A 19704-nucleotide genomic window follows, 5' to 3' on the forward strand; every position below is an offset into this window, starting at 1 on the left:
ACGCTTTCAGAATATTCTAGATCAGATTGCTGCTGGTTATGTTTGGTGGAAGGAAACAGGAAGAGCCCATGCATGTTTTATGACAATGCACAAATCCTAATGGAATCGTAGAAATTCCCTGTGATAGGACTAATTCTTTACAAACTTCCCACACCTGATGTTCCTACACAATAAACCTCCCCACTTCATCTTATTTCAGATTTCACAATAATGCTTCTCTTACACCTTCTCAGCCTGGGCACATCGAACAAAGTCATTATCAACTAAAATGCCATCTACCGCTTCCAATCTGTCTCATTCCACTTGTGCTTCGGTGGAAAATTGCTTTGAAAGACCTGTGCTGACAGTGGTTGATAGCTGCTGCGCAACAAGAGCCAACCTTGAAATGTTGATAATGACGATAATCCACGTATGGTGCTTACCTCTTTAACGGTGTAAGTCACTCTTAACGTCAAACCACAATAGATCCAACAGAATAGAAAAGGGCCTTGGAACTCCGGAGAAGAAAACAGGCTTCCTTTACCCAGCAAAGAGAGCCAACCAGTAAGGCTTGGAGACCAGCTCCAGCAGTGTGCTCCACAGCACAGTGAGGCCCAGGAATCCAGTGACAGCTGATTTTATTTTAGAAGTCCCCCTTCGTAAAAAAAACAGGATGGACTTAGGGGAGAGGGTAGATGGATGTGGGTTGGCTTTTTTTAGTATCGTGTATCGAGGTACCAAACATGCCCTTAACCTTATGTCACAGCGGTCTAAAGGACTCAGACGCTCCATACTGTGAGTCAGAAAACAAGACACTTAGTACATCCTTCAATCCCACTGAAGAGAGCATGGAAACATTTAGCATTTGAAGCAAGTGCTTGTTAGCGCCATAAATACATATCATGGCCTTTCATTACTCATTACTCAATAGACAGCATGAATAAATGTAACTCATATACAGGGTGGGGAAGCAAAATTTACAATATTTTGAGGCAGGGATTGAAAGACAGTGTATGACCAATTAGTTTATTGAAAGTCATGAGAATTTATTTGCCACAAGAAAATGTGCATAATAGAAAATGTTTTTATTCTATGTGTCCTCCTTCTTTCTCAATAACTGCCTTCACACGCGTCCTGAAACTAGCTCAAGTGTTCCTCAAATATTCGGGTGACAACTTCTCCCATTCTTCTTTAATAGTATCTTCCAGACTTTCTCGTAATAGTTTTGCTCATAGTCATTCTCTTCTTTCCATTATAAACAGTCTTTATGGACACTCCAACTATTTTTGAAATCTCCTTTGGTGTGACGAGTGCATTCAGCAAATCACACACTCTTTGACGTTTGCTTTCCTGATTACTCATATGGGCAAAAGTTTCTGAAAAGGTATGGATAATAGTGTTAGGTATGATTATGACATCAGTATATGTTTGGTTTCAAAACAATTGACGTAGTGCCTGCTGAGAAAAAACAACTAAATGTTCATTGTAACTTTTGCTTCCCCACCCTGTATGTTGCCTCTTATGCTGCCTTCATGTGCTATGGGAATTATGGTAAATACTACTTACAAACTCGAAAATTGCACATGAATGCTCCCTCATATCACATTTTCCACTGGGGAATTGGAAAAAAAGTTTTGATACACAAGTTCCTGAAGTTAATATAACCTCTGACCTTTTCAACATGGCGGAGGGCAACACGGGATTAATTGCTGATGATAAACACTGGTTTTATTAATGTTCTGCTGCTGTTTGCTGATTATTTTGCACATTTATTGTGTACACAATTTGCAAAAATTAAAAAAAAGTGGAGTTTGCATGTTCTCGGCATGTGTGTGGTTCTCTACGGGTACTTCAGCCTCTGAAGACATGCATAAATAGGTTAATTGGTTATGCTAAATTGCCCATAGATGTGAATGTGAGAGTGACTGGTTGTTCATCTCTATATATTTTTAGCCTCATAGCATAAGTGCCTAAGTCATACACTATATGGACAAAAATACTGGGACACGTTGAATTCAGGTGTTTTTTTTTTTTTTGTTTTTTTTTTTATAACAGCGGTCTGGGACACAAAACAATAATGACAATTACATTGGGATAAATATCATTGCAATGCACTGGTTAGTTTGGTTTGAATTATTATCTTGACTTTCAAAATGCCTCGGAAATGGTTTTTACTTCATTTCTCTTAACAATGATTTTTTTATTACCTCTGCCAAGGAACAGCAGAGGTTATGTTTTCATCGGGGTTTGTCTGTCTGTTGTTTGTTTGTTAGCAAGATAACTCAAAAAGTTATGGATTCATTTTCATGAAATTTTCTGGTAATGTTGATACTGGCACAAGGAACAAATGATTACATTTTGGTGGCGATGGGGGGGGGGGCTGATCTGCCTTGGCAGAGGTCTGTGCTCTCCGAGTGCTTTTCTAGTTTTGTTTTTGTTTGTTACCCATGACTATGATTTTAAATGTTTGTTTGACTACGTAACTTCAGTTTTCTACAATTTTAATTGTATTTCTTTTCTAATAGGGGGCTGAGCTACAAAACAATGATGACAAATGTCAGAATATAGTTTTAAATTGTAATAAATATCATATTGATGATTAATATTGATGTTTATATCTTAAATTAGCATGAACAGGACATCTTGCAGCTGTAGCCATGATGTGTCCCAATATTTTTGTCCATATAAGTTTAATGGGATAATTTCATTCCTAAGAAACTATTTTCTAGTCAGAGCATGAAAAATGTTTTAGAAATTTAGAATTAGAACATTTAACATCATAAGCATGGATAAAAACAAAATCAACGTTGAGAAAATATTTTTCTCAATACTTTTGTCCACATAGTGTATGACGTAGGCAATTATGCTATGAGGCTAACGATATGTCTGTCTATATCTGTCCCTGTGGCCCTTGTGAAGATAAAGTTCAGAAGATGAATGAATGAAAAAATAATGCTGTAGCTGATTGATTAACACATTCAAAACTGTTTTACTCTAGTACGATAAATTGTGTGTCAGACATTTTCCATTTTGCTATAACAAAAGCACCTGAACACAACACACTGGTAATATTAAATTCACAAATGGAAAGGATCATCTTCCCGAAAGCATGTGAAGGCAGCATTAGACACAATGAGTCAAGGGCAGGAAGTAGCAGAGTCTATTCTAATGTCTTACACATACCCATACAGATATAAAAATACTGTATATGGAGCATTACATTTCTTAAAATGGACTGCTGAGCGTACTGGAACTGACTAAACCAAGAGGGTAAAAATGTCAGTTTGTCCACATTTTTTCACAACTGTCAGCATGCTGATGGCAAAACTTTAGCCCAAAAAGCTGGATCCCAATTGGCAAAAGTGTGGAAATTCTTTAAATTGAGACCTACTGACACAATGCTCTGCTCACTTAGTAAAACTAAAAATTCTGTTTCAACAAAACTCTCCACAGACTCCCTAGAGCAGTTTATATTGGCTTGTATGGAAACGCTGCCATCCAGTGCATGTGTACATTGAGAGACACTTACTTTGGGCATGGAGACAAGATGACAATCTGTAGATTTTTAAGAGTCAATGTAATACTGAGGGTAATATTCAGCAGAAGAAAGTTTACTAAGAACTGTGACTGAGGAATTAATGTCTAAGTCAAAGTAATAAACACTGATATGAAAAAAAAAAAAAAAATCTGGATCTCTGAGCATCAAACTCAAAGTAATTAATCACTAAATTTGGGACTGAACTATATATTTATTTTTTATCATTATTTTCTCGGAAAGTCATTATCTCTAATTGAGAAGCCCAATATTAGCCTTCAGAGCCAGTTTCTGCTGTCTTTAATATGGTCCTACTGATGAGCCTGTTTACATGACCATGAAAATACAATAACTGAGAGTAATCAGATAATTACAATAATCAGATCTGATGCATTTACATACTCTTAAGAAATGCAATAATCAAAAACATTAGTTTAGACGCTCCAGTTATCAGATTTCTTTTAGAGCACATACTGTACGTAATGATGGTAGATTTAGGCCCAATCCCATTTCACCCCTTAGCCCTCTCCCTTAGCCCTACCCCTCCACTACGAACAGAGGGGTATGAGAAATTTCCCATAATTCTGTATAAATCCTCAGCAAGATGGAGGCAAAGACAGAAAAAGAAGTGCAGCAGTGTGACAAAAGAAACACACAAATATAAGTATTTTCTTCTTAAATAACTTAATCATTTAATTTTCATTTGATTGATTTTAAAATCATAGTCATGGAGAAAAAAAACAAAAACAATGTTGAGAGAAATTAAGTTAAAAAAAAAAAAACATCTCTGTGGCATTTTGGAAGCAAAGATAATTTAAACAAAACTAACCAATGCAATGCAAGGATATTCATCACAATATGAAAAAATATATTTTATATTTCTCATAATTGTTTTGTATACCAGACCCCTGTTAGAAAAGAAACACCTGAATTCAACGTGTCCCAATACTTTTGTCCATAAAGTGGATAACTTAGGCAATTATGCTATGAGGCTACTGAAATATTAGTTAACCCTATTCTACTGATGGATGCCTTTTAATCCTTGAATTAGTATCAGGAAGTATTTTCATAAGAAAAAAAAGAACTTGAGAAGATTAATTGTAGGCATTTTGATTAATACTGTGATGATCCATTATCCACAAGATTAATCAACTAATGCAACATAACAGATATATTAATAAAAAATATGAATTGACCCTGTGGAAATAAAAATCTGATTAATTGTTAAAGAAAATAATCATTGCAGTCTCATTGTTTCAAACACATTTTCTCCTCCTACTTGTGCTTTCTCTACGCAGTTATTTAATAATTGATTCATGTTCTTAGAATCACTGTGTGTTGTACTGTAACAGGAAGGATAGCTATGTCTTGTTAAATGTACTTTGATACACATCGGAAGGATCAGTTCTTTAACTAAAGTCAGCATGTTAAAAGCCCCATGTGTTGGTAGTTACCCCGAGTTTCACTAAGTGCCTGAGATGTTGCTCATGCATTAAATATCGCTTCCAGAACATGCTCCGCTCATGTTTTTACTGTGGTGAGAGACTTAAAATATTTTGGCAGGAGTAGCTGAGCGTACCTCTCTAGTTGAGCCTTGTTTTGGAAATCCACACAGACATGTGCATTTCCACAGACAGATCCGCAGATGGCCAATGACAGGAAATTCAGACTCTGTGCGAAAGACCATGTTAAGAAATAGTTTTCAGCTGGTCTGGTCTCACAACTTTTTCAGCCTTTTGTTGCCCTATTCCAACTTACTTGAAATATTTTTTCTTAAAAAGTTTCATTTTCAACTGTGATATTTTTTATGAACCTTATACTCAATAATTACACGTATATCATACTGTCTCTGACAGTTTTGCACATTTAACACATTATTTATCTCTGGCAGTTTTGCACGTTACACACTATTTATCTCTGACACTTTGCACAATTACTCATACATTGCACATTTGTGTAAATATACATTTATTTACGTAGTAATAGTAGTTTATATTTTATGCTCATTCTCTTTTATATGTCATTCTTAAAAGATATTTTGTTTTGTTTCTTTTAATTTCCTTGTTAAATTATTCTATTTTTAAACATCTTAACTTCTCTTGGCATTCAGTGCAGACAGCAAAATAAGATTTTCATTGTGCAGAGAAACCTGCTTCTATACTGTACACATAACTATAAAACATTTTGAATCTTTGAATTTTCTGTGTATTTTTCTAGCTCTACTGTGAGTAAAATATACATATATGAAATTTGCAAATCATTGTATTCTGTTTCTATTTACATTTTACAGGGTTCCAACTTTTATGGAACTGTGATTGTAGAAGGTGGACTGCAAGGCTAAAATTTTGAGACACAAGTAGATGAAATGGTTGCTAAACGAAAAGGAAAACTGAAAGACGGGCAAGATAAAACCAGCAGGAAAACATAATTCATATTTATAGCAGAGGTACCAGCTGTGACAGATGAGATATTTTCCTTTTATAGAAAAGCCTGTATGTTGTGTGTTCAAAGGCCACATGTATTACTGTTCTAGTCAAAGCTCAACTTCATTTTTCTGTCAGGGACACAGAAAACTTATAGGACATGTTTCCACTCCATCTTCTTTTCTGAAACTGGGATTATAATAAGATGAGTGAATGTCACAACTGTGCGCGGGTTGGCCAGTTTTTCTCCTGCTTATTCAATAAGTAGGTCTACTCAGTGTAGAAAAAAAATCCCTTCACACGCTGATCTTCCAGTTACCACAAGAGATTATTATTTTTGTACTTCTGGTGTTTTTGCACATGCACTAAGTGGGTAAATGTGGTACAGCACGCAGCATGCTGGTTTTATACCTATATTTATTTTTACTCCAAATAAAATGAAACTGACTATAGTAAATTATAAATAAACGGGGTCAATTCAGTATGACATGGTTTCACTACCGGACCACTACTGGATGTTTACATTGAAACGAATGTGGTTGTGCACGTCCGATGATTTGGAGCAGGTGCATTGTTCTTAGGGGGTAAAAAAAAAATACGAGTGTAAAAATTGTACAGCACGCAGCTTCTTATTGAAAATAGTAGGTCTATTATGTATTATACATATGAGGGGGGGCTGAAAAGTTCATAGCCTGACTAAGAAGGAGTGATTCCACAGCAATGAAACTTGGCATACATTAAATTCAACCTCTCCTGAGAGTAATTGCATGGTTTCCTTCCAGTTAAACCCACACTGGATAAATAATTTAGGACTTTGAAAAGTAGTACTACAGACATTTCGTGAACCATCCGTGGCACCGTGGTCTTATCAAATGTCTGCAGAAAAAGGGGTTATCCCCCCAGGACATTCATGCTGACATGGTGTCTATAGGGGATGATGCTCCAGCTTTATCAACTGTGCAAAACTGGGAAGCTGAATTTAAGAGAAGTAGGGAGAATGAGGGAGGGGTGAAAAGCAAGCATTTTCATGAAATGTCTGCTCTATAAAAGTTAACAGTTATTGAGGTAACCATATGTTTTATCCTTTTGTTTTTCTTTAGCCATATCATGGCTCCAGGCTATGTTAAAGGTCTTCCTTTACAGTAGTGACCCCTGGTTTAGTGTGAGCTTGTGAGCCTCAGGCTTTTCATTCACTCGTTTTCATCTCACATTTTCTTGACAATAAAGCAAATAGATGTTACATAATTTATGTCTATTGTCTCCTATCTTAATAGCTGCAATTACATGTGTTTACCTGCAATGTGAAAGACAAGGTTTCCTCAGAGACCCCACCCCATGAGCCGCCGTTGGCATCACATTGACTAGAGAAAAGCGTGGTTATCAGGCTTGTGGAGAAGCTGCTCTCTGCTGATAATCCCACTGAAATTGCTCATGGATTTCCTGTTCCTAAAGTGGAAAATAAACATACTCTGATAGAATACTTAATGAGGGGTCTGAGAATATCACCAAGCTGAAGTCCGGATTCAACTGAGATTTACACTTTCAGGAAAGAAATTGTGATTAGTGTGGTCGATTTGCCAGTAATACAATCAAGTAAGTTGCTAATATACTGTATGTAGGTCATCCTGGGTTAGACTAATCGATTGCTATAACTCCAGAGCATCCTCCTGTATTTCTTTCTATGAGAAAACACTTTTTTAAGATGGAAAGTGGTGTCTGTAATGAATTAATGAGGTCAGAAGTTCTTTCATTCTGGATTGTTGTATTAACACACTACACTCTACACTCTTCCATAATAAAATTGATGTGTTTTTATGCCACGTTTGTCATTTTATCACATTAAAAATAATCATTTGTATTATATTTTGGTCCACAAAAGAATGATTTCATCTTTTTTTTTTTTTTAACTGTTTTCATTTTTTTTTTTTTTTTTAAATATATTTGAAAATTTGAAAAGGGAAGTGTATATATAGTATATAACAGTAATAGAACAATGTCAACATCCATTTTGTAAGTGAGTGAGTGAGTGAGTCCTTTGGTTTTGCTGTAGAATGAATCAAAGGTTCAGATGAAATTCTACTGAAAATGAATACAGGTCATTTTGACCCACCAAGCTGGGGGTAGTAATACAAAAACTACAACTGCGTAAAATCTATAGAAGGTAAGTCAAAAAATGTAAATGGAATGACATCAATAACATCTTTTTTGAAGAATACCAGAAATATAATAACAACTTTTCATTACATAGATATTGCAATAAAACAACCTCACCGGGTCATTTCTTTCCCACTTATGCATCTAAGGGTTAAACATTAACCTGGGAGCAGGAGGAAGAGGGTAAAAGAAAAACAAGGAAACAATCTTGCACAGGTACTGTATTCCCCAAAGCTGCAAATTTGACAAAAACGGATTAAACACAGGTATGAAAACTGAGATAGCGAACAGAATAAATAGACTTGAGTAAACACTACATCAAGAAATAATGAGAGTGAAACTAAAGCTATTAATAGTGTGATTAAGATAAGCAAAATAAACCTGTCTCAAGAAAGTTAAAAAAAAACAAGGACATTAAGCCACATTCATTTTGCACAGCTCCAGTCAATAGACAATATGTTCCAACTTTGTTTTTCAGTTTCCAAGCATCAGTCATGTCTTAGGGTCTAATTTGTGTCCTATTAGAGCCGTTAAGGGAATCAAAAGTTTCTTCTTCTTTCCTTGGGATAGCATTATAAAGACATCATCATTTGGCAAGATAATAAGGGAGGAGATTAATTAAGACAAAAAAAAGGCATTTGGCAAATTCTGTTCCAACTGGCAGCATTCGCACACTCACTTTATAACACTCCTGGGTTTGCTGTGTCTGGCAAGTTTAATCAGCCAAAGACTATTATGAATATCCAACTTTTAGATAAAACAATGAAAACCACCACTATTTTACACAGAAAAGCCAATAACAGTTACATGTGAGTGATTTTGGTGTAACACAAGAGGAAACATGTAAACAAGGTTGCCTATTTTAAAAAGACAAGCAGCGAGGAGATTTAGGGGTGAGCTTTGCATCTGTTTAAAGCCCGCTTACGCCTGCCCATGCTTTATTTAAACGTTGCGGCTTTGCAAGAAACAGCTCCCGTAGACCTCCTGAACCTGCTGTCAGTCATTTGACCTGGCAGATTATGCACCGCCGTCGCTGACACCTTGTCAGCTGAGACAAAAGCCATCGCTCAATCAGGACAACACAGAGGATTGACAGCAGGTTCCAATTTTAGATACAATGGATGAGTTTCGGAGAGGTGGAGGGCGACGGAAAAGCCTCACTGATCTTTGGTAGAGATGGATGTGTGTGTTTGTGTGAATTTGTCGAGTGTGAGCATGCCTGAGGTTTTTTATGAGCGTATGAGTGCATGCATGTGTTTAACACCTTGATACCATTTCCATCACTTTAGATTCTCGACTATCACCGCTTCCTTTTGTTTTACATACACTGAGTTACCTGGGAGGGCGATGAGTTACAACATGCTCCCTTTAGTTTATTTTTGATCCAAAGTTAGAAAAAAACTGTCTGCACCTTGCACTGTAAGCTCCATCTGTGTGTACTTTGCTATCAGCTTCGGTGGAAAACAAACTAGAGGTAACCACCACAGGACTGCTATCACAGTAATGGAAGCACAGTATCTAGTGAGTCCCAGCTTCCCATTAAAAACCTGCCAGTGGGGCAGTCTTATCTGGCAATGAACAATCTGGTTTTCAAAGGGTTTTTTTCTGCCAAATGTTTATCTCATAGAACAAATGGGACACCACATTGCATTATCCTGCAGCTTCGCTTGTTTGTGTGACAGACTAGTGTAACCATGATGCAATCATAATGCTAGCCCTCCTGCCTTATCCTGTAACATATCAGATCTTTGTGTAAAAATAACTTCTACAGTTCTACTTAACCAAAGCTGCTGAGTTTCAGAATCAGAAAAAACTTCATGTAAGCAGGAGAAACATAAACGTAGGTGAAACAAAAAAAAGTGCTCTAAAGTCACACATTTTTACAGAACCTGAATCAAAGTTAGTCCGTCTGTGAGTAGAGTATGTAAGTATACGACACCAGTGTTTAGCATATACTGTTTGATCAGTTTGAAAAAGCAGCCTTTATTGCAGATGTTCTCTATTTGTACTTTATTTCAATAGGCAGTGCTGCTTGTGTTAAGTTATCTTGTCTTCTTGTGGATTTATGGAATTAGATTTTTACTGCTATTACTGTTCTTTGGTAGTAGTAGAAGCTAATTTCTTCTGTCTTCATCCATTACGGCTTACAGATAGACCTCCCTTCCAATAGAAACATGAAACAGACAGAGGACTTTAGTTTTTTGGAAAAAAGGATCCTAAGTATTTCCTCAAATAGTGGCACAGCTACAGGAGGTTTGTATTAAAATGAAGTAGAAATGGTTGCATTTAGTTTGAATATATGTATTTGTACTATGTATTCAGATCCACTCTGAAAAATATGTTAAAAGTACCGCAATACACTTTTCTACAAATGTAGCATGTACCTCCAAAGTCAAAATAAAAGCTTTGAAGAACTTTAGAAGACAGAAACCGTCCAATACTTATCAGAGCTTTTATTATGTTAACATTGTAGGTTTATATAAATGACAAGACACACACGTGCAGTGAACAAAATCAGACAAAAACACTTCAAATGTAGGATTTACAACAACATAGCGATTAAAATAACCCGATTATATTGTTAAATGTAATTAATTAAATGCTTAAAATGTATAAATGATCAGAAGCATTTAACTGGAGGTATGTTAAAGTTACATAAAAAACAAAAGTTCATTTGTATTAACTTTTACACAGATACTTTTTGTGGCTGTGCTAGGATAGGAGATAATAAATACTTAAATGTAACACAGAATAACTCAAAGCACTATATATTCAAGTAATGTGTGCCTAAATTTGTGCTTTCCATTAAAAATATCTAAACACTTCAAACATAATTTGGTTAATGAACCTCACGGAATGCAGGAAATTATGTTTAACACCCACTTGTTTCTGAGGGTGTAACTCCTAATGTTCTGCTGAATGTGTCTCCTCAATGGTCAAATGAAACCTGGATCCATGCATGAGGATTAACTCTATTTCACTATGAGATTGGTGAGCTATAAAATAATAAATAAAAGGGAGAAACAGAACAGTTTTACTCACAGAGGGTGGCATCCTGTGTTGAGGCCATGGTCTGATCTGTCGACAGGTTGGGCTGTATCAGAGCACTGGACGTCACCTTTTTGGTGTGCACAGTTGTCACTTCCTGGTTGGAGAGAGAGAGCTATCAGAGGAAACACCTGTGATGTTTTAACGGTAAGATAAAGAAAGGGGTCATTAACCCTTTAGCCCCTGACGTGTTTGTGGTGAGTGTTCTGAATGTATGATTTATTTTAAATATTCATTAAAAATCAACCATTTGTTCAATAGGAAAATTTTCAAAATATGTTGATAGAATAGATCCTATGCCTTCCACAGATATCTGAGCATGCTCATTGCACCCCCCTGTCGCCTGTGTAATGGGGGCCAAACACAGAGCAGTAAGTGAGATCGACTCACTATAAAAATAAATGGTTTGGGGGTTTTTTAACAGCATTTTCCTTGTTGTTTTTGGTTTTTACTGTTGGTTGCAGTGTTGTCGTGATTTTATTTTATTTTTCTTGCAATGTTTTTGCTAAGTTTTGAATGTGTAAGTGCTTTTTGGAGTTCAACCAGGTGCCAAAAAGCAGCTGGATGGATTTAGAAAAAAGAGCCCCAAAACAAAACCTTCTGGTCCAAAATTCAAATACTTGTTGTGGTTCAGTGTGTTACACTTCATAGTTCATGTTCAACATCCTAAATCTCATATTGATGTACATTCTGAGCGCCTTATTTAGCAAAATCCTGTAAAACTTCAGCTCCTCTCGCTGATTTTTTCTGTTATTCCACCCTGTTTTGACACCGAAAACACACAGTAAAGCAAAACCACTGAAAAAAAGGAACACAAACACATACTCACAGCAGCTTTCATGACATTTCTACAGATGCAAATTCTAAGCAGCCCGTTTCATTGAAATAATGTCTCAGGGGTTAAAGGGTTAACAGCAGCCTGCTGCAGATACACACAGAAAAACAAGACGACCCAACGCACATACCTTTTGTATGGAAAAGGATACAATCAGTCAAGTTTCTGGCGACATTTAAGCTCTGGATTTCAGTGAAACTTTGTTGTCGTCGGGTTTACACACACAAACACGCATCTGTGTACGTAAAAAGAGATGACCTTGAACACAATGTGAACACTACGCACTGACTGGAAAGTTAGAGCAAACAACACCTGGTTGAATTTTAATAGACCCACTCCAGCTGTAACTAAAGGCCTGGATAAAAGGTACAACATTGGAAAAATGGCTTGTCCCTGGTGAATACAGGCTTGTTTTCCCTTGGAAACATTTTGTCAAAACTTAGAAGTCAGTCAGTACAACATGCCTATTCAGTTGCAAATCATCCCTATAGGGAACAAACACACCTGTGTCTGAGTAGGGGTGTGTGGAGGCGTGTGTGTCTTTGCAAATGTGGGATTCTGTTTTTTTTTTTTTTTTTTTTTTCATTTGCAAATCAAATGTATTCCCCATAGCGTTCTTTCGACAGCTTCTTGCCGGGCGTCAGTGCGGAGTGACAACAAACACACAGCAGCTCGGCACACAGCAAAAGCATGTGGGACAAACACACACACAAACCCATGTCTGTGTTGCTGAGGCTCCATCTCTCAGCTGAGGGTGTCAACGACAATTTTTACAGAAAATGCACTGAAGGACAAAACATTGTCCTCAAAAATCCCATTTAACAAATCCCCAAAAGGCATGCATGGTAATTTGCATACTTTACTACAGTATGACAAATACACACATGCACGTACACACACTATGGCAAACAAGGATGCAAACACAGTCACTCTTGTTCTGTCAGTGTCAGTCTCTCTCTTGCTGGAGCACCACTCACATCGAATGAATCTCAAATCATTCGAGCTGTGCTGCTAAAACACACAGTCCAAACTGGCTGCTAACCACAGCTCCCCAGTAAGTGCTGAGAGTGTTTTGACTACAGCGGGGTGTTACTTCGCTCAAGGGGTGATTAAGTTAATGGGTTGCGATGCGAGACTGGTATGCGAAAACTGCAAACGTGCGAGTGTTCTGGGTAGTGTGACTTCATGACAGCCTGTTACACACATGAAAAATACAAATACTTGACTGAAACAACGGATATTTTTCAAGTTTTGAGGTGTTATATCATTTAAATCTTTGAATGGAGTCATCGTTGTGCTAAAGTCGGCAGAGAAGAAAAAAACAACAACTTTGGAGCCAGTAATATGTAAGATTTAAGAGTAAACAAAGTTTCATAGAGTTGGAAAATGGCCTTGAATTCTAAATACTATTGGCATAAAGTACTTTTTTTCAGGAGAGGCTCTAAGAAGGCATGTTTTGAGAGCCAAAAATCCACAAATAAATAAAGAGACAGTCGATGAGGAGGAATTGATTAAGTGCAGTAGTTTTGCTGACATTAAACCAATGGCTGTCTTAACAAAGTCAGTCAAGGGTAAAGAGAGAGATCAGAGAGCTGCAAATGAGGAGTAAGAAAGTGTATTTATACATAAATAGTAACTGCAGAGATGATGCAAATGTGATAATATCTAATCAGACCCTTATTTTGGAGCTCACTGTAGCAGGAAATAATTGAATAATACCAGAAAATGTGATCAAGTAGTACAAGATCAGGATTTGACCAGTAATGTAATAAAAAGCCCTGACTGACAATGGAAAACCACTTTTACAGATAATGTAATTCCTCTCAGGTGGCTCTTGTCTTTCAAATGATAGACTGATTTTGACCGAGTGTTTGGAAACAAAGAGTCCTGCACTAATGTTAGACCACTGACAAGTAATCTCTAGACTTAATATAGACGATAAAAAAAACAGCGATGGTATGCCGTTGTCAAGCAAGGCTGCATTAAACTAAAACACCCTAAAACTAGAAGCACTCATAGAGCGCAGACCTCCGCCAAGGTAGATCAGTGGGCCCCTGTGCCCCCCCAACCCACCCCCAATCACCACCAAAATTGAATCATTTGTTCCTTGTGCCAGTATCATTTCCTGAAATTTTCTTCCAAATTCCTCCATAGCTTTTTGAGTTATCTTGCACACAAACAGACAAACCAACGCCGACAAAAACATAACCCCCTTGGCGGAGGTAGTAATTTGGAAATTAACCCACGCTGACAGGTCATTGCACAAAGACTAGTGTGTAATATAATTATAACAACATCAGAAAATAAAAAGCTGTAGATGATGGTGAATTATGTAAGCAATAAGTCTAAATAATACAATATTCTGTGATTCTCAAACTTTTTCAGCTCCAAACCAAAAGGAGAAAATCTAGGACCTAGTCAGAACTGAAACTTACAAGAATACATCATGAATGAATAATGAATAGATCTGGTTTTTCTGAATCATCCACTGTCACTACTTGCTGTCTCTGAAAGTTCTTTTTATGTGATTTTTTTTTTTTCTTTTTACATCTTTAAAGTCACATCTGACATTGGAATTTTCAATTCATTTTTGTACAACTCAGACCCCTTTTTTTAACATTTCACAGGCTTTTGGTAGGATTGGCACTCTTAAAATCCTCCAGAGAACTTTTAATACAGAAAATGTGGCATTACTAAATACTCACTGGCCATTTTATTAGGTACTGTTAAACAACATGTGAAGAAAAATATCTAACAGGTCAAACATGGCAGCAATTCTGTGCATTTCGTCATGGTCAAGATGATCTGCTGAAGGTCAAACTGAGCATCAGAATGACAGAGAAAGGTGATAAAAATGAGCGCTTTTGAAACTGCTCATCTATTGGAATATTCACTGGAGAATGGCCAGAAAAAGGGAAAATATTCAGTGAACATCAATTCTCTGGGTGAAATTATGCTGTTGATGCCAGAAGTAAGAGGAGATTGACCAGATGACCATCTAAACGCACAACATATTAAACCTTGAAGCAACCTGTACTAGCAGGGTGTACCTAATAAAAAGGCCGATGAAGTGTATATTGTCTTCTGCCAACTGGAAATCCAATAGAAACACTTCTGTGACACAGGCCCTAAGATGCTACATCATTTGTAAAACTAATTTTATTTCAAATTGGAGCATTATTCCTTTTTTGGGGGTAAATAATCATCTTTTGGTGCTTCAATAATTATAATGGTCTTGATCTTGAACAGTAACTACTTACCATAAAAACCCAAACATCCATCTATGACAAATGTATCTATTGATCTACTTATCCTATCAAAACATGTAAGTAATTTGTGTAAAATCCAGTTTGTCATCTTTTCATGGTCATCAAATATGACTCATTTGGATGTTCAGAGGCTCCGTAATGAACGTAGAAACACCACCAACCTCCACAACATTGTTCATCAGTAAAACCCATGAAGTTTGATCAAGGACAGTTGATGGATACACTTTGTTTATGTTTAGTTAATTATATGTTTTACTGAAAAGCTCCCTTTTTCTTCAGTTTTCTCTGTTTTTGATATAATAACCCACAACTTTAAAATGAGCTTTTATGAACATCTACATGGTCAATAATTTTAGGAAAAAGCCTCATTTTCACTTAGTGATGCAAAATACAGAGGAAAATATTATAATAAATGATGGTGATAAATCACTTATGAAAGGTTAAATAGAGAGAACTGCCACAAAAGTAGCATTGGGTCTAAATGTCTTATTTGCTGTTGCTGCTAAATACATTCAGAATTTACTAGATATTCTATTGTGTCACACAAACAAGCAGTTGATTTTTCCGTGTTATGAAAGAAATCTACATGCAGAACATCATTACCACAGCACAACATCTCATGCAACAATCACCAAGTGCTATCTAGCTTTGAGTCTCCACCATATGTTCGCTTTGGCACAGGCTTCACAGAGGAGGAGGCGGACGAAGGACTCTTGTAGTGGCGACAGCGAAGGGGGGGGGGGGGGGGGGGGGGGGGGGGCTCTGCATATCTCCGACACACTGACAGAGTTAATAGGGGACACAGCTTGGTGAAATCTGTCTAAACGTCCCTAGTCTGTCGCAGGAGATAATCCCTGTGCAAAAAGATTTTTTTTTTTTTTTTTCGTAAAAAAAAAAAAAAAAAAGGCTTTGCTAATGAAATCAATTCTTGCCATCAGGGACTATTTCATATGTGACAGGTGCCTACAAAGAGGTCATTTGGACCTGTGATGGTGAAACCATGGTAACAGGAAATAGTAATACATGCACCGCTAGCCTGGGGGGGTGAGACAGTGACACCACTACCTTCACATTGGAGCCTATTAGAGGGAGAAATCATCAGCACAAAGACCACTGCAACAAAATGTGGGCTCACATCGCATGAGCAGGGACTTTACCATTTTATGCTGATTGTCTCATGTCAGCTGTTGACATTTTACTCCTCGAACAACCATTGCTCCTACTTGTAGCACTTTAATGACATGCTGTGCATGGAGGGTCTCTAAGGAGAGCTGTCCGCCTTCTCCTCTCAAATATTGTCAGACTGTCCTCCCTCTATCCCCTCTTGTGTCATTCTGTTTTAAAGTGTAAGTCTTAATAAGTCAATTAGTCACACACTGAAATTTTAGGTTTTATTTCCCTCAACTCAAATGAGACAATGTGCCAGTGGGGCCAAATGGTGTCAACTGGGCCTGAATAATTGTCTTAAATAGAGCATTCTGCAAGTGAAGAATATCTAGAATCACTTTTTTTCACCTTTGGATGGCTCAGGATTAAACTGTGTAGCAAAGTACTAACACAGAAATCATCAGAAAATGTGTTCCATATGTATTTTATGCATCATTTTAGATCAAATTTAATCCTGGCCTGGCTCCAATGCCCAGTCTAAGATGTAGTCAAAGGTCACATTTAAAGGCGCCCTGCCACACATATTTCATTTCTTTTGTGGTAATGCCTGAAGTTTTACCATGGACTCTGTAACATTTTGTTGTGGAAAAAATGCCTTGGTTACCAAGTTTCAAGCCATTCTAATGCGGTATAGAAAGAATGCTGGAAGACTCAGCTCGATTTGCGCCAGTTCTCATGAATATTCAACATGTTAATCTCCTTGACTCTGATTGGCTAACAGCTAGCCAATGAGAACCTGGCTTTTCAACAGCCTTTACCTTGCGCAACAAGTAGAGAAACTGGAGGAAACTGAAAATGAAACTTAACATGCTTTGAATGTCCGACTCCTGGCTTCTATACCTCTCTTGTATGGCGAACCTTTTCACAACTTCTAACCTGTATCCACTGGGTCCCTTCCACTGCTCTAAGCCCCCCCCCCCCCCCCCCCCAGGAATGCTGGGCCCCATGAATTTGTGATGTTTACCCCCCTCTACAGCACAGCGCCCCACCTTGCTATATACGAAAACTGTCACTGAGCTACACAAATTCTGTGGGCGTGGTCTCACCCGGGCGAGCTCAAGAATAGTACGGAGCTCAAGCATTAAGACGTCACACTGACCAGCTTTTCTAATTCACCTGATTTCTCTGCTTATTTCTTTTCAGTGGCAGTAGCAGACAGAGGAGGTAGCGGTTCATTTTCAAATTCACTACATAACACAAACACCTATGGAACTAACATATTTCAAAACATACAAGTAAAAATGGTTTTGTGTGGCAGGGCACCTTTAAAGTTTGGAGGTACTATTTGTACCAGAGTTACTATAGTCTGGAGATGTTCACTGTTTTTTTTTTTTATGTTGATTTCAGCTTAATTCTACAAGTGCATATTGTTAGCCTCATAGCATACTTGGCTAAGTCATGCACTATATGGACATGGTGAATTCAGGTGTCTCTTTTCTAAAAGGGGTCTGGGCTATAAAACAAAAATAGCAAATGTCATAATAAAGTTTTACATTGTGATAAATATCGTTGATTATTAACATTGATGTTTACATCTCAAATCAGTATGGACGAGACATCTTACAAGTTGTAGCCATGATGTGTCCTGATATTTTTGTCCATATACTTTCTAAACATTAGTATTTCCTCCCCTCCTCCCTTGACAGATTTTATCAAATCCCGCTCTGTCAGTGGGATGGTCACCAGGGCCACAACTCGAGGAGACTGTGAGGTGCCACGCAGGTGCAATACTTTTGGACAAACTGCACTTTCAGTCACTGGGACTAAATATTGGAACAGTTTACCGCTCAACATAAGAGACTCACAATCATATGCTTCCTTCAAATCACAACTTAAACATTGGATGAAGGAAAACCAAGCCTGTGACCATCAGTAGATCATCCTCACTGTGTTGTCCTGTGTGTTTTTAGGATGTTTTGCATTTCTGTCTACTGTCTTTCTATGATGTCTTTTACATTATTTTGCCTTTTTGTCAATTGTCTTTTTTGTCACCTGCCTAGGGACTACAGATGGAAATTAGCACTGCTGCTACAATCTGGCATATTTACAGCTGCAATTGTTGTAGATGTTCATTAATATGCACTGTCCCTATTAAATAAATTAAATAAATAAATAAATAAAATAAAGTTTAATGGGATATTTTTATTCCTGAGTGATATGTGAAGAAAGTAGGTGGTTAGTTGTGGCAGGAAATTGTTATTTACTGTCAGAGCAGGAAAAATATTTCAGAAATGTAGAGGTAGAACATTTAAAATCATAGTCATAGATTAAAAAAAAAAAAAAAAAAAAACATAAAAAAATCATTGTTGAGAGACATTGAGTAAAAACCATCTCTGAAGCATTTTGGAAGCAAAGATAACAAGAAAAGCACTCAGAATGCGCAGACCTCTGCCAAGACAGATCTGCCCCCTCCCCGATCACCACCAAAATTTAATCATTTCTTCCTTGTGCCAGTATCAACATTTCCTGAAAATTTCATAAAAATCCACCCATAACTTTTTGAGTTGTCTTGCAAACAAACAAACAAACAAACACACACGCACACAAAGCAAAGTGATCACAATATCTGGCGGAGGTAACAATTTAGACCAAACTAACCAATGCAATGCAACGATATTTATCACAATATAAAACAATATTATGACATTTGACATTATTGTGTTGTAGCCCAGACCCCTGCTAGAAAAGAAACACCTGAATTCAATGTGTCCCAATACTTTTGTCTTTATAGTGTATGACTGCTATGAGGCTAACAATTTGTAGATTTATTTTGAGGAGTTACTGTGTTTTAGTTTCTTTGTTGTTTAGGTTTAGTTTTAGTTGTAGTTCTTCAAGTATTATGTGAAAAGGCTTTAATTTTAGAAGCTGAAAAAGATGGGATAAGAGCAGACATTATACTGGATATCATTTACAAAACATGTTTAATTAAAGGCTAGTTTTACAGCAGCCACTGAGCAAAATGAGAGGGAAACAAAAACACAAGATTTTACCAGTAATTTGCTTTCCCCGTTGTTCTTGTTGTACTGTTTGTTTTCTTGGTTTTCAAGTTGAAGCTGTTTTTTTTTTTTTTTTTTTTTTTAATTCCAGTTAAAGAATTGTTTTTGTCTTAAGCTTTATTGCTGAAACTATAACAATCCTATTTTGTAGAGGTGAGCAAATAGCAAATCCTTAACCAGCTCTGTGCTGTCGTTTTAAATTTTAGCCTTGTGTTATTTGTCTGTCCGTCATCATTCAGTGTTATCACCATGTTTTAGTGAAGGTGGACTCTGAGCACTGCATTTTGGGTAAATACCC

At 37.1% G+C, this 19704-nt stretch overlaps 1 protein-coding gene across 3 annotated transcripts in view; it reads right to left on the reverse strand.

Moving 5' to 3' along the window:
- Positions 1 to 19704, reverse strand: part of xirp2a (xin actin binding repeat containing 2a) — a 72484-nt gene that overhangs the window by 26160 nt on the left and 26620 nt on the right. For 2 of the 3 annotated variants that reach the window (XM_030157956.1, XM_030157948.1), the window contains exon 2: positions 11134 to 11236. In XM_030157956.1, coding sequence (XP_030013816.1) covers positions 11134 to 11236 — 103 coding nt within the window. Of the gene's footprint in view, positions 1 to 11133; positions 11237 to 12104; positions 12210 to 19704 lie in introns of all 3 variants that reach the window. The other variant, XM_030157966.1, reaches the window with a different exon arrangement.

The sequence above is a fragment of the Sphaeramia orbicularis genome, chromosome 2, assembly GCF_902148855.1.
Source record: "Sphaeramia orbicularis chromosome 2, fSphaOr1.1, whole genome shotgun sequence".
NCBI classification, from domain to species: Eukaryota; Metazoa; Chordata; class Actinopteri; order Kurtiformes; family Apogonidae; genus Sphaeramia; species Sphaeramia orbicularis.